The 16,284-nt window shown below is 31.4% G+C and overlaps 1 protein-coding gene and 1 long non-coding RNA gene across 2 annotated transcripts; both read left to right on the top strand.

Moving 5' to 3' along the window:
* The first annotated feature begins 307 nt into the window (after nucleotides 1–307).
* Nucleotides 308–1,030, top strand: LOC110907223. Its single transcript, XM_022152236.1, has 2 exons — nucleotides 308–923; nucleotides 1,020–1,030. The coding sequence occupies exons 1-2, from the start codon at nucleotides 308–310 to the stop codon at nucleotides 1,028–1,030; spliced, it is 627 nt and encodes a 208-aa protein (XP_022007928.1).
* A 154-nt stretch (nucleotides 1,031–1,184) lies between these two features.
* On the top strand, nucleotides 1,185–15,682 carry LOC110905801. The gene is made up of 3 exons (XR_002573430.2): nucleotides 1,185–1,302; nucleotides 1,789–1,842; nucleotides 15,579–15,682. It is a non-coding gene; the product is annotated as an uncharacterized LOC110905801 (long non-coding RNA).
* The last annotated feature ends 602 nt before the right edge of the window (nucleotides 15,683–16,284 follow it).

Below are 16,284 nucleotides of genomic sequence, written 5' to 3'. Positions count from 1 at the left end.
GTAATCAAAGTTTGAAATAAATTTAATCATTTGATTCTGTGTTGAAAATGTATGATTGAAAGCATTTCTTCTGTTTGATTGTGAGAAGTTTGCTTCCATTTAATTTCCGCTGCACAACTCACTCATAATTCCATCTTAATTCAAACACAAATCACAATCAATCCAAACTCAGATCCTAACAGAAAGAACCATTCAAACACTTGTTGATATGCTGAGGGCGTGTGCCTTAGATTTTGGGGGAAGTTGGGATGACCATTTACCACTAGTGGAATTTTCTTATAATAATAGTTACCATAGTGGTATTCAAATGGCACCTTACGAACTACTATACGGGAGAAAATGTAGAACTCCCGTATGTTGGGGTGAAGTGGGGCAAAGGGAGCTCGCACCAAGTAATTTAATAGCAGTAACAAATGAAAAGATTGAATTGATTAGAGCTCGATTGAAAGCAGCCCAGGATCGACAAAAAGCTTATGCAGACAAGAAAAGGCGTCCTATTGAATTTCGGGTTGGAGATTATGTTCTATTGAAAGTATCACCATGGAAGGGCATAATCCGTTTTCGCAAATGGGGTAAGTTAGGTCCTCGTTATATCAGACCGTATAAAATTTTGGCTCGAGTTGGAAAAGTTGCATATCGATTAGAATTACCGCCTGCTCTGGACGGGATTCACAGTACCTTCCACGTATCACAATTGAGAAAGTGTCTTGCGGATGAAACAACATTAGTACCTCTCGATGATGTCGAGTTAGACCAAGGATTAAACTATGTTGAAAGATCAATAGCCATTAAAGACGTCAAGGTGAAGAATCTCTGCAACAAAGCTGTTAGACAAGTGTTGGTGCAATGGCAGCACCGAAAGGGGTCGGAACTTACATGGGAATCAGAAGATGAAATGCGAAGATACTACCCTTTTCTCTTCGGTATGTCAATATTTAAATTCGTTATGTGTCTAAGTTTCGGGGACGAAACCTTCTTTAAGGGGGATAGACTTGTAACACCCCAAAAATATTTGTTAGACATAAGCTAAATTGTAGTAATAAAAGGGTAGTATTTAAATTAATTAAGTGGTTAAAATGGAGGGACTAAAGATGTAAATGCCCAAAAATTAAGTTATTAAAATGTTTAATGATAAAAACCCACACACAATTCGTGTGTGGGGTTCTGGACGTCGACAGGAGAGGAGCAAGGGGGGGGGGTGAAACCCTAACTTCACAAAATCCACAAGAATTACTAGAAATCTTAAGGAAATCGAAAGAATAATCATCAAATTCTAAGCTCCTACACCTGTTCTTTGAAGTGGTAAGTTCAATTTTGTGATTTTCGAAATTGTATGAAGTGGGTCTTAACCCAAGCATGAATGCATGACATAGGATTCGTGAAATTTAGTTAGGATTAAGGAATAGGATAAGAATTATGGCAGAATTTATGTTTGAATTTTGATGGTTGTTGTGATTGTAGCAAAAACCCGCTTGTTAAGAAGCTTGTAAGTGTAGGATGATGGAATGAGATCATATAACTAGAACTTTGATTATGAGCTTGATGTGATACATGAATGATGAATAAAAATTGATGTAGGATGGAGTAGTTATGTAAATCCGTATAAATATGAATGTTGTATGATGATGAACTAGTAGGAATGTGCTTTATAGTCTTGTACCGAATACCATGATTATGATGCCTACAAGGTGTTTGATGAAATGCTTAAGAGATAAATGTATGTGTAATATGGAAAAATGGCTGAATGAATTTGATGGACTAAATAAACGAATGAATGTTGTAATGTAGGCGTGAAGGAAGAAGGTACAAGCACTAGGAAAACGGAAGGCACGCAAGATCGAGGTGTCACACCCCAACCGATGGCGGAAACATCGAGATGAGACGTACAAACTGTTCAAAGACATCATAACACTAATTGTGACAATAATTAAAGTTTATTTCATTGATAATCATAAGTTTCATACAATATATAGAAAAGTTCAAATACATAACATAGATTTGGAAATTTAAATAGTTGATGGGTTTCTAAGCCATCCTAGTCTTTTCTTGTTTTTCTTGGATCCTCAACCTGCAGTATGCATTTAAAATACAATCAACAAATAATTGCTGGCGAGTATACAGGTTTGATATAGCATAGTAGAGTTAATAGTTTATCAAATCTAATCCATGTGAACAACTGATATTCAATTAACTGTCGTACTCGTAACGATGAAATCCACATGTCCAAACCATAGTTACGCAATTAACATAGCCTAACCCTCGAAAGGGTGGTAATAGAGTTAATAGATTAAACCTAACAATACCCGTATATACGGGAGGGGCGTTACAACCTACAGCGCTGCCATTGATAGGGGAGGCTTGCAAAGTTAATGAACATATAGCCATAGATGTTAACATCAGCACAACATAGATAATCAATGATCAAGTAGTTTCACAATAGTATGGATAGATTGTGCAATGAAAGTGTTTATCATTGTGTTTTTGATATAGGAAATGCATACTACACCCAAAAGTGTAAAATGGAAAATGGGTCAAGTATACTCACCTTAGGTTGCGTTGCGTATATTGGAAAAAGATAATAGAATCAGGGATTTTCCAAGAAGATCGTGCACAAGAGAATTACCCTATTAATTTGAGGATTTGATTAATTATTTGGGAATTTATAGAATAATTTAGATAATAAGACATAAATAATACAAAATTCCTAAAGTGTTGGAACAATAAAATAAATAGGAATTTAAATAGATAAATAATTATTTTAACAATCTAAAATAATTACCACAACATTAGTTAATAATCTTATAAACAAATAACTTATTTATAAAGTTTCTAGTTTATAAAACAAATAAATAAATCTGAAAATAAAATTTCTAGATTTTTATTAAATAAACAATAATTCTGATTTAAAGAATATAAATCCTGAAATTAATAAATATGATCAAATAATAATAGTAATTCAGAATTAATTTATAATTTAAACAACATTTAAAATAAATATTCTGAATTAATAAAAACAATATATCTGATTTTTATGATAATAATTCTGAAATACATAAATAATTCTGATTTATAGATTCTGAAAATAAATAAATAACCTGATTTTAAACTATAATTCTGAAATAAAATTCTGATAAAGAAAATATACAAAAATATGATTTCTAAATATTATTAAATAATAATTCTGATTTGTAAATTCTGAAATAAATAAATAGATAAAATCTGATTTTATTAAATTTCAGAAATAAATTCCGAAATAAACAAATAAATAAAGTCTGATTAAATTTCAGAAATAAATCCTAAAATAAATAAATAAATAAAATCTTATTTTATTAAATTTCAGAAATAAATTCTGAAATAAATAAATAAATAAAATCTGATTTTATTAAATTTCAGAAATAAATTCTGAATATAATAAATCTGATTTTTATAAATAAATCGAATTTTATAATAATCATTCTGAATTATTTTAGTAAATATATAGTTTTAATATATTAGATTAGTATGAATAAATCTGATTTACTATAAATTTCTGATTTAAATAAATAAATCAGAAAATAGTAAAAAAAATTCTGATTTAGATAACTATTTAAATTCTGATAAAAATATAATTTCTGAAAACCATATTTTCTGATTTTAAAATATAAATCTGATTTCAAAATAATATTTCAGATTTAAAATGAATAATTCTGTTTTTTTTTTTATAAATTGCTTAAATAAAACTGTTTTATATAAATAATTCTGTTTTCATTATATAAACAAAACTGTTTTATAAAATATAATTCTGTTTTTAATATTAATATTCAGTTTTATTAATCAACAATTATAGTGAATAAATCTGATAAATAAATCTGATTTTAATAGATTGGACTTTATAAAACTGAAATAATAAAATTCTGAAATATATGTATATGACTATTTAAATCTGTTTATTTGATATTAATAATAATAATTATTTCTGAATTATAATAATAATAATAATAATAATAATAATAATAATAATAATAATATAACATGAAATATGATAAATAAAACAAAAAAAAGAAAACGGGATCGGGAGAAGGTTACCGGACGGCGAAGGGGTACCGACGGCGAAGGCGGCAGACGGCGGTGGTCCGGTGGTGAGGCGGTGGTTCTGGTGAGGCGAGGTGACGGCCGGAGACGAATCGTGTTCGAGTCGAGTAGTGGTTTCGGTTTGTTACGGTGATCGAGAGTGAAGGACCGAAATATGATGAGGGTGTTCGGATTTATAAGGGGGAATACGATTGTCGGTTACAGAACATGAAAGATCAAAGGTTTTCCGGTGATGATTAATGTCGGAGAAGACGATACGAACAGTTGGCGGTTTCTTGTTTTGATTTAAATTCGCAGTTAATTACATGTTAAATGTAATTGGATCTCAAACTTATCACCAGTCCAAGACCCAGCCCAGCTGGTTGTGTGCGCGTGTTGAGTGAAGGGTCGCGGGTTCGAATCCTGTTTGATGCATTTAAACCACCTTTTTGTTATTAATTAGCCTGACTAACTGGGTTAGCCACTAACTGAGTTTTCTAACTCAGTTAGTGCTGCCCTTTATAAAACTAACCAGGTTAGGCTGATTTAACCCGGTTTTCACCAACGGAGTCAGATTCGTTAACGAAAATTCTTGAAAATCAAAAATTCATAAAATACTTATTTATTTAATTTAAATTGTTATTTTATAATAATAAAATAATAAAATAACCATTTTAACCCAAATTTCAATATTTTTACCGAATTAGCGTATAAATTCCCAATTTTTGTACGGTTTAGGGTAATCTCTTGGCAACGATGAATTAAAGAGTCGAAATTAAGATGGAATTCCTCTGTTTTTACGTGTTTAACATAGTTTCAACGTGTTTAGCATAGTTTCAACGTGTTTAACATAGTTTCAACGTGTTTAACATAGTTTCATAGTTTCAATGATTCATAGTATTCAAACACAAAATATGGATAAAATCATGCAATTTCATTATGATTTCAAGTCTCGAGTACAATTTTGGAATTTGAATCAAGTACAACAAAGGTACAACTTACAAAAGTAGAAAGTACAAGTAGACTTTCCAAAAATTGAAAGTTTGAAAATACGAAATGTTACAGTCTCCCCTACTTTAGGAGATTTCGTCCTCGAAATCTAAGAGGAAGACTGTTGAAAAGATGGCATCCAAGGATTCCACAGAGAGAATAGATGAAACTTGATTGTGAATGGGAGTCATATCAAAGACATGGAATAATAGAGAATAGTGGGAGTATGGAAGTGAACGATTGACTCTAAGTGGATGCAAGTATAAGAATGGCATAAGTATTGGATATACAAAAGTTGCGTAGTAAGAATGGAGTTTCGTCTTGGATAATCGGACATAATGCGTTTGTAAGTTGTTTAAAGTTTGCATTAGGTCCAAAAAGGTGTGCAAAACACTGAACTTCTCATGGCACGTTTCACGAAAGTTTGGTAACGTGGTGAAAACACTTATATATAGGATGTACCAGCGGTGTATCCACCATGTTTTGACCATGTTACGTCCGTTTCGTTATTCGTGTCATGTTACGTTCCATGTCTTACCATACACAGTAGTACACTCTATGGTTCTCATGCGCTTATTACTATAATCCCGTGTGCACCCGCGATTATACCAATCGTCGCATGATCCGCATAGCTTGTACTAATTTGCGTATGAATCAAGGTATACATAAATTTTGAAAATAAGATTGTGTGCGTATAAAAATGTAACATGTAAGCATGTTCGCGTTCCAAATAGTATAAGACTAACGTAAACGAATCCTTCGGGTTTCGCCCGTGTACATGTGCGAATGTATAAATTTTGAGTAAAAAGCATGAGCATAGTATAAGTTTAAATTTGAACACGCACGTGAGCATAAACATAAAACGCATGCCAGGAGTGTGAGCAAAAGTATAAGCATAACGTGTATTAAAATGAGCATAAATGTGAGCACAATTTGAGCACAAACGAATTACGTGAGTATGGACAAAATTCGTATAAATGAGAGTATGAACACAAGTATGAGTGTGAATACGAGTACAAATATGAGTATAAACATAAGATGTATGAGTATGGTTGTAAATGTGAAAATTAAGTGTAAAACATGAATGTTTAAGTACGAATGGAATGTATGAGTATATATATATATATATATATATATATATATATAGGAGTGTAAACGTGATCGTATAAGTACAAGTACAAGTATGTTGTCGCGACTATGAGTATAAATATGAGTACAAGTGTAAGCATACGAACGTATTGTGGGGAGTACGTGTGTAAATATGAGTCAAAGTATAGACACGAAACGTGTCGTGGTAGTTATGAGTATATAAATACGAGGATCATAACAGACGTGAGAATGTGTCTGAATATAAATACAAGTATAAACATAGCGGTATAAGCGTATACGCAAATTGCATACGTATGAATGTGTATATGATTATAAGTAAAACGAGAGTGTATGAATATGAATTTAAGTATCACGTAAATGTATAATTGTGAGTGTGTGTATAAACGTAAAACGTATGAGTTTTGAATCGTGAGTATAACATAAATGCGTAAGTGTGAACATAAGTGAAAGCATAAAATGTATAGGTATGGACGTAGGGATTAATGATAATATAAAATTAAAATACATGAGTTTATGCGCATAAAAGGTTTAAAGTTTTGAATATGAAAGGAAAAAGAGGACGAGTGACACGCGTGAGATTGTTGTGAGATATTGACTAAAACGTGTAAAATGATATACATATATAGTTGTCTGTGCAAAACGTGAAGTTAAATTAGATTGAGTTGTCAGGAATGTAGAATCTAGTTTGTGAATTGTAAAGAGAATATAAAGGAAAACATCTTTTGATTACGCGAAAGGATACTTTGTAAAAGAATGGAAGTGCTATTATGGTTTTAAAAAAAAAATTTTCATAGCTGAAAATTTGTCGTCCTTTTAAAGTTTCCTTGCCCACGTGTTTTGAATTTAATTAACGTATCAAGCGAGGTTTTGAAAAGTTCTTCGAATTAAAAAGTTTGCATCGTTTTAAGAAGTTTTTTTTTTTTTTTTTTTTGTATTACTAACTTCGAAGTTTACAGATTCTAGTGAAAAGGTTTAACCTTAGGAAAAGGAATTTTGGTATATGAACCTGGTGGTCGTGAAAGGTGTCCTTAATAAAATGTTTTTGTTGATCTTGAAAAGAGTTTTGATAACTGATCGGATAATATTTGTAATATTCTGTATGAAAAGTTGGTTTGATTCTCAATTGGAAATTTAGAATTCTTTAGTATAGTGATGCGAGATGAGTGCGTTTTAGTAATTACGTGGAATACGAAATTTTGTGGGCAATAGATTTATTAAACTGATTAGGGTGACAGTAGTATTTTGTGAAATTTTTGAAATCGAGGAATACGCGTTTTTGGTAACATTGAAAATTTTTGTGTATGCGAGCGATGTGAAAATAGATTATAGAATAGGAGTTACGTCTAAATAAATGAAGCATTTTGAAATACATGATAAATGATTTAGGTATAAACATGATCGTGTTTACGCAATATAATCTATTAAAGAAAGTATTGGTAACGATCACCTAGGTAAGGGAATCACCCCAAATCCGTTGGTGAGGTCGTTGTAAGATGAGAAAAGAAGCGAAGTTAATCGTCACTCCTATCTCGATGATATGTCTTCACACGTTGTTACGAAAGTGTAATTAAAATTAAGTGAAATTATGCATGCTAATGATGTATAATCGTATGATGTATGCGCAAAAGTGAAATCCTAAAAATGGTTCAAAATTGACAAGGAAGAGTTTCATCATAAAAGATCGAAGATAATAAAGTGTACATCTGATAAAAAGGAACTTGGATTTTCTGGGAGAGTGAGAGTACTGACGAGATGATGACATCTAGAAATTCAAAACAAGAAATGGATGAGACTTTTAATCATAATGTTTTTGTTTAGGAAAATTGATTTCATGTATGCATCACATAGCACATAGTTTCTCACATGGATCACCAAATAGTTTCACATAGTTTAACATAGTATTACACATAGAATGATGTTTCACATAGAATAATGAAAGCAATATAAATTTAGTCTGTTCACGAAAGAGAGTAGTTATTATTTGTTTTGGATTGCGATAATAACGTGCTTCGTGTTCCCAAATTTGAATTGAAGATAACGCTCAAATATAAATCACATGATAATTGAGATAGCATAAAAAGAGATTTTATCAATATATATGGAGTGTCACGGAACGTAACATAGACTATTCCAAAGTGAATCGAAGTCCTTTTCGAATTAAGGAAACGTGCTTTGGCCTAATAGACAAACATTCTCATCGAGGAGCGACTAACGATGTCTGTCCTTCCAGTTACTACACGTCCTTAATCGATTGGGTAAATCGAAACTTTGGCGAGATCGAAAATCAAGGAATGGGACTAGTTAACAAGATGCGAGTTTCACCTCTAACTTGATAACATCGTACCCTAACGTGGTTAGTACCCATCCAAAGATGAGGGTCCACTAGATTAGGAAATGGAAAACTCCCATCAAGATTTGGATATCACTCCTAACTTGAGGGTAGATTTCGTGCAAAATCAAAGTATAGCTGAGTGAAAATCATCACCAAGTGTGGGAATCACCCCTATCTTGATGAATCATTTCGATTGTGTTGTAAGAGTGTCTTCAAAGCTTCCAAGTGTGTATTGTGTTAGCCTTAGGAAAGGCTTGTATATTAGAAGTCCAAAAGAATAGAGAGAAGCAAAGAAGAGAGAAAAGGATAATGTCTTTAACAGCAAGTAAATGAGAAAGCTCTTAAACTATAGACTAGGTAAAGCAAGGCAATCCTAATTCCCTATAGTTATGGCTCTGATACCAATCTGTCACACCCCAACCGATGGCGGAAACATCGAGATGAGACGTACAAACTGTTCAAAGACATCATAACACTAATTGTGACAATAATTAAAGTTTATTTCATTGATAATCATAAGTTTCATACAATATATAGAAAAGTTCAAATACATAACATAGATTTGGAAATTTAAATAGTTGATGGGTTTCTAAGCCATCCTAGTCTTTTCTTGTTTTTCTTGGATCCTCAACCTGCAGTATGCATTTAAAATACAATCAACAAATAATTGCTGGCGAGTATACAGGTTTGATATAGCATAGTAGAGTTAATAGTTTATCAAATCTAATCCATGTGAACAACTGATATTCAATTAACTGTCGTACTCGTAACGATGAAATCCACATGTCCAAACCATAGTTACGCAATTAACATAGCCTAACCCTCGAAAGGGTGGTAATAGAGTTAATAGATTAAACCTAACAATACCCGTATATACGGGAGGGGCGTTACAACCTACAGCGCTGCCATTGATAGGGGAGGCTTGCAAAGTTAATGAACATATAGCCATAGATGTTAACATCAGCACAACATAGATAATCAATGATCAAGTAGTTTCACAATAGTATGGATAGATTGTGCAATGAAAGTGTTTATCATTGTGTTTTTGATATAGGAAATGCATACTACACCCAAAAGTGTAAAATGGAAAATGGGTCAAGTATACTCACCTTAGGTTGCGTTGCGTATATTGGAAAAAGATAATAGAATCAGGGATTTTCCAAGAAGATCGTGCACAAGAGAATTACCCTATTAATTTGAGGATTTGATTAATTATTTGGGAATTTATAGAATAATTTAGATAATAAGACATAAATAATACAAAATTCCTAAAGTGTTGGAACAATAAAATAAATAGGAATTTAAATAGATAAATAATTATTTTAACAATCTAAAATAATTACCACAACATTAGTTAATAATCTTATAAACAAATAACTTATTTATAAAGTTTCTAGTTTATAAAACAAATAAATAAATAAAATAAAATTTCTAGATTTTTATTAAATAAACAATAATTCTGATTTAAAGAATATAAATCCTGAAATTAATAAATATGATCAAATAATAATAGTAATTCAGAATTAATTTATAATTTAAACAACATTTAAAATAAATATTCTGAATTAATAAAAACAATATATCTGATTTTTATGATAATAATTCTGAAATACATAAATAATTCTGATTTATAGATTCTGAAAATAAATAAATAACCTGATTTTAAACTATAATTCTGAAATAAAATTCTGATAAAGAAAATATACAAAAATATGATTTCTAAATATTATTAAATAATAATTCTGATTTGTAAATTCTGAAATAAATAAATAGATAAAATCTGATTTTATTAAATTTCAGAAATAAATTCCGAAATAAACAAATAAATAAAGTCTGATTAAATTTCAGAAATAAATCCTAAAATAAATAAATAAATAAAATCTTATTTTATTAAATTTCAGAAATAAATTCTGAAATAAATAAATAAATAAAATCTGATTTTATTAAATTTCAGAAATAAATTCTGAATATAATAAATCTGATTTTTATAAATAAATCGAATTTTATAATAATCATTCTGAATTATTTTAGTAAATATATAGTTTTAATATATTAGATTAGTATGAATAAATCTGATTTACTATAAATTTCTGATTTAAATAAATAAATCAGAAAATAGTAAAAAAAATTCTGATTTAGATAACTATTTAAATTCTGATAAAAATATAATTTCTGAAAACCATATTTTCTGATTTTAAAATATAAATCTGATTTCAAAATAATATTTCAGATTTAAAATGAATAATTCTGTTTTTTTTTTTTTTTTATAAATTGCTTAAATAAAACTGTTTTATATAAATAATTCTGTTTTCATTATATAAACAAAACTGTTTTATAAAATATAATTCTGTTTTTAATATTAATATTCAGTTTTATTAATCAACAATTATAGTGAATAAATCTGATAAATAAATCTGATTTTAATAGATTGGACTTTATAAAACTGAAATAATAAAATTCTGAAATATATGTATATGACTATTTAAATCTGTTTATTTGATATTAATAATAATAATTATTTCTGAATTATAATAATAATAATATAACATGAAATATGATAAATAAAACAAAAAAAAGAAAACGGGATCGGGAGAAGGTTACCGGACGGCGAAGGGGTACCGACGGCGAAGGCGGCAGACGGCGGTGGTCCGGTGGTGAGGCGGTGGTTCTGGTGAGGCGAGGTGACGGCCGGAGACGAATCGTGTTCGAGTCGAGTAGTGGTTTCGGTTTGTTACGGTGATCGAGAGTGAAGGACCGAAATATGATGAGGGTGTTCGGATTTATAAGGGGGAATACGATTGTCGGTTACAGAACATGAAAGATCAAAGGTTTTCCGGTGATGATTAATGTCGGAGAAGACGATACGAACAGTTGGCGGTTTCTTGTTTTGATTTAAATTCGCAGTTAATTACATGTTAAATGTAATTGGATCTCAAACTTATCACCAGTCCAAGACCCAGCCCAGCTGGTTGTGTGCGCGTTTGTTGAGTGAAGGGTCGCGGGTTCGAATCCTGTTTGATGCATTTAAACCACCTTTTTGTTATTAATTAGCCTGACTAACTGGGTTAGCCACTAACTGAGTTTTCTAACTCAGTTAGTGCTGCCCTTTATAAAACTAACCAGGTTAGGCTGATTTAACCCGGTTTTCACCAACGGAGTCAGATTCGTTAACGAAAATTCTTGAAAATCAAAAATTCATAAAATACTTATTTATTTAATTTAAATTGTTATTTTATAATAATAAAATAATAAAATAACCATTTTAACCCAAATTTCAATATTTTTACCGAATTAGCGTATAAATTCCCAATTTTTGTACGGTTTAGGGTAATCTCTTGGCAACGATGAATTAAAGAGTCGAAATTAAGATGGAATTCCTCTGTTTTTACGTGTTTAACATAGTTTCAACGTGTTTAGCATAGTTTCAACGTGTTTAACATAGTTTCAACGTGTTTAACATAGTTTCATAGTTTCAATGATTCATAGTATTCAAACACAAAATATGGATAAAATCATGCAATTTCATTATGATTTCAAGTCTCGAGTACAATTTTGGAATTTGAATCAAGTACAACAAAGGTACAACTTACAAAAGTAGAAAGTACAAGTAGACTTTCCAAAAATTGAAAGTTTGAAAATACGAAATGTTACAGTCTCCCCTACTTTAGGAGATTTCGTCCTCGAAATCTAAGAGGAAGACTGTTGAAAAGATGGCATCCAAGGATTCCACAGAGAGAATAGATGAAACTTGATTGTGAATGGGAGTCATATCAAAGACATGGAATAATAGAGAATAGTGGGAGTATGGAAGTGAACGATTGACTCTAAGTGGATGCAAGTATAAGAATGGCATAAGTATTGGATATACAAAAGTTGCGTAGTAAGAATGGAGTTTCGTCTTGGATAATCGGACATAATGCGTTTGTAAGTTGTTTAAAGTTTGCATTAGGTCCAAAAAGGTGTGCAAAACACTGAACTTCTCATGGCACGTTTCACGAAAGTTTGGTAACGTGGTGAAAACACTTATATATAGGATGTACCAGCGGTGTATCCACCATGTTTTGACCATGTTACGTCCGTTTCGTTATTCGTGTCATGTTACGTTCCATGTCTTACCATACACAGTAGTACACTCTATGGTTCTCATGCGCTTATTACTATAATCCCGTGTGCACCCGCGATTATACCAATCGTCGCATGATCCGCATAGCTTGTACTAATTTGCGTATGAATCAAGGTATACATAAATTTTGAAAATAAGATTGTGTGCGTATAAAAATGTAACATGTAAGCATGTTCGCGTTCCAAATAGTATAAGACTAACGTAAACGAATCCTTCGGGTTTCGCCCGTGTACATGTGCGAATGTATAAATTTTGAGTAAAAAGCATGAGCATAGTATAAGTTTAAATTTGAACACGCACGTGAGCATAAACATAAAACGCATGCCAGGAGTGTGAGCAAAAGTATAAGCATAACGTGTATTAAAATGAGCATAAATGTGAGCACAATTTGAGCACAAACGAATTACGTGAGTATGGACAAAATTCGTATAAATGAGAGTATGAACACAAGTATGAGTGTGAATACGAGTACAAATATGAGTATAAACATAAGATGTATGAGTATGGTTGTAAATGTGAAAATTAAGTGTAAAACATGAATGTTTAAGTACGAATGGAATGTATGAGTATATATATATATATATATATATATATATATATATAGGAGTGTAAACGTGATCGTATAAGTACAAGTACAAGTATGTTGTCGCGACTATGAGTATAAATATGAGTACAAGTGTAAGCATACGAACGTATTGTGGGGAGTACGTGTGTAAATATGAGTCAAAGTATAGACACGAAACGTGTCGTGGTAGTTATGAGTATATAAATACGAGGATCATAACAGACGTGAGAATGTGTCTGAATATAAATACAAGTATAAACATAGCGGTATAAGCGTATACGCAAATTGCATACGTATGAATGTGTATATGATTATAAGTAAAACGAGAGTGTATGAATATGAATTTAAGTATCACGTAAATGTATAATTGTGAGTGTGTGTATAAACGTAAAACGTATGAGTTTTGAATCGTGAGTATAACATAAATGCGTAAGTGTGAACATAAGTGAAAGCATAAAATGTATAGGTATGGACGTAGGGATTAATGATAATATAAAATTAAAATACATGAGTTTATGCGCATAAAAGGTTTAAAGTTTTGAATATGAAAGGAAAAAGAGGACGAGTGACACGCGTGAGATTGTTGTGAGATATTGACTAAAACGTGTAAAATGATATACATATATAGTTGTCTGTGCAAAACGTGAAGTTAAATTAGATTGAGTTGTCAGGAATGTAGAATCTAGTTTGTGAATTGTAAAGAGAATATAAAGGAAAACATCTTTTGATTACGCGAAAGGATACTTTGTAAAAGAATGGAAGTGCTATTATGGTTTTAAAAAAAAAATTTTCATAGCTGAAAATTTGTCGTCCTTTTAAAGTTTCCTTGCCCACGTGTTTTGAATTTAATTAACGTATCAAGCGAGGTTTTGAAAAGTTCTTCGAATTAAAAAGTTTGCATCGTTTTAAGAAGTTTTTTTTTTTTTTTTTTTTGTATTACTAACTTCGAAGTTTACAGATTCTAGTGAAAAGGTTTAACCTTAGGAAAAGGAATTTTGGTATATGAACCTGGTGGTCGTGAAAGGTGTCCTTAATAAAATGTTTTTGTTGATCTTGAAAAGAGTTTTGATAACTGATCGGATAATATTTGTAATATTCTGTATGAAAAGTTGGTTTGATTCTCAATTGGAAATTTAGAATTCTTTAGTATAGTGATGCGAGATGAGTGCGTTTTAGTAATTACGTGGAATACGAAATTTTGTGGGCAATAGATTTATTAAACTGATTAGGGTGACAGTAGTATTTTGTGAAATTTTTGAAATCGAGGAATACGCGTTTTTGGTAACATTGAAAATTTTTGTGTATGCGAGCGATGTGAAAATAGATTATAGAATAGGAGTTACGTCTAGGTTAGGCTGCCCTTTATAAAACTAACCAGGTTAGGCTGATTTAACCCGGTTTTCACCAACGGAGTCAGATTCGTTAACGAAAATTCTTGAAAATCAAAAATTCATAAAATACTTATTTATTTAATTTAAATTGTTATTTTATAATAATAAAATAATAAAATAACCATTTTAACCCAAATTTCAATATTTTTACCGAATTAGCGTATAAATTCCCAATTTTTGTACGGTTTAGGGTAATCTCTTGGCAACGATGAATTAAAGAGTCGAAATTAAGATGGAATTCCTCTGTTTTTACGTGTTTAACATAGTTTCAACGTGTTTAGCATAGTTTCAACGTGTTTAACATAGTTTCAACGTGTTTAACATAGTTTCATAGTTTCAATGATTCATAGTATTCAAACACAAAATATGGATAAAATCATGCAATTTCATTATGATTTCAAGTCTCGAGTACAATTTTGGAATTTGAATCAAGTACAACAAAGGTACAACTTACAAAAGTAGAAAGTACAAGTAGACTTTCCAAAAATGGAAAGTTTGAAAATACGAAATGTTACACGAGGTATGTTCCGTTGCATACAAAACTTTACTTAAATTTTGTTAGTAATTGTGTCAAACAACCCTTGTTATAATGGTTATTCCTTGTTATAATGATTACGGTGTTTAGTAAATAAATAGTAAATCCCTTGCGGATTTGGCTAAGTTAACGAAGGTTATGTTAAGTTAAGCAAATCGACCGATTCGAGTAAACTAGGTCGAGTAAGGATATGGTACCATCCGTCTAGAACGGGTGGCCGTGTAAGCACAAACGAATGTATGAAATTCAATCCGTTATACGGATAGAATGAAAGGTTTATGTTGAAAGCAATTAACCCGATGATACCGGGTCTAAAGCGGTATGCTTAAATCTCTTTATGAGAATGTATGCCTTACCTATTTAAATGGGTAAATCGAATGCATAAGGATAATGAATGAATAGAAACGAATGCGACTATAAAGTGGTATCGTAAGCAAAATGAGTAATAGAACTAACTTTCTAAAGCTTGTTGTCAAATGTAGGTAAATCCTCGGCTTAGGCGATTGGACGGCTTGGAACGTGCACACTTGATTCATGCCTGCCTCACGCTTCCGTCATAAGTTATTTTGATATGGGTTAGATTTTGGGTGGATATATTAAAACTTATGTAGTATGTCGATGTCCGTGTCGTTGGGTTGAACTTAGTAGTTGTAGTTTTGTTACATACAATGTAAACTTTGTCCGTCTTTGGGTTTTATCAAAAATGTTAGTTGTCGAAGTTTGTTTGTGTAAAACAGGAAATGGTGGTTTAAAACGAATGGGTCATGCCGAAATTTTTTTAAAATTTTCCCTATACATTACATACTAGCTAATTACGTAAGATTCGGGGCGTATCAAGAAGGAATTTAATATGCGTCAACGCTGATGGGTAGAACTTCTCAACGATTACGACTGTGAGATTCGTTATCACCCAGGCAAAGCAAATGTCGTTGCCGACGCTCTCAGCAGACGAAGTTATTTGCTCAGCATCCGCGATACCCAAGCCCAATACGATCTCGAAACCCTCATTCATGATGCTCAGCATGCCAGTTTTAATGAACGCACTCTAAAGAAGGAACGAATCTATCACGATGGAGCTCAGTTAGTGAGCAAATCAAATGGGATCTTCTATTTTCTGGACCGAATTTGGATCCCTAAGCGGACCGAATTGCGAAAGATTTTGATGGACGAAGCCCACAAATCCCAGTA

The sequence above is a fragment of the Helianthus annuus genome, chromosome 14, assembly GCF_002127325.2.
Source record: "Helianthus annuus cultivar XRQ/B chromosome 14, HanXRQr2.0-SUNRISE, whole genome shotgun sequence".
Lineage (NCBI taxonomy): Eukaryota > Viridiplantae > Streptophyta > Magnoliopsida > Asterales > Asteraceae > Helianthus > Helianthus annuus.
Note: the sequence above shows the minus strand (reverse complement) of the source record. Positions and strands in the feature narration are given on the sequence as shown.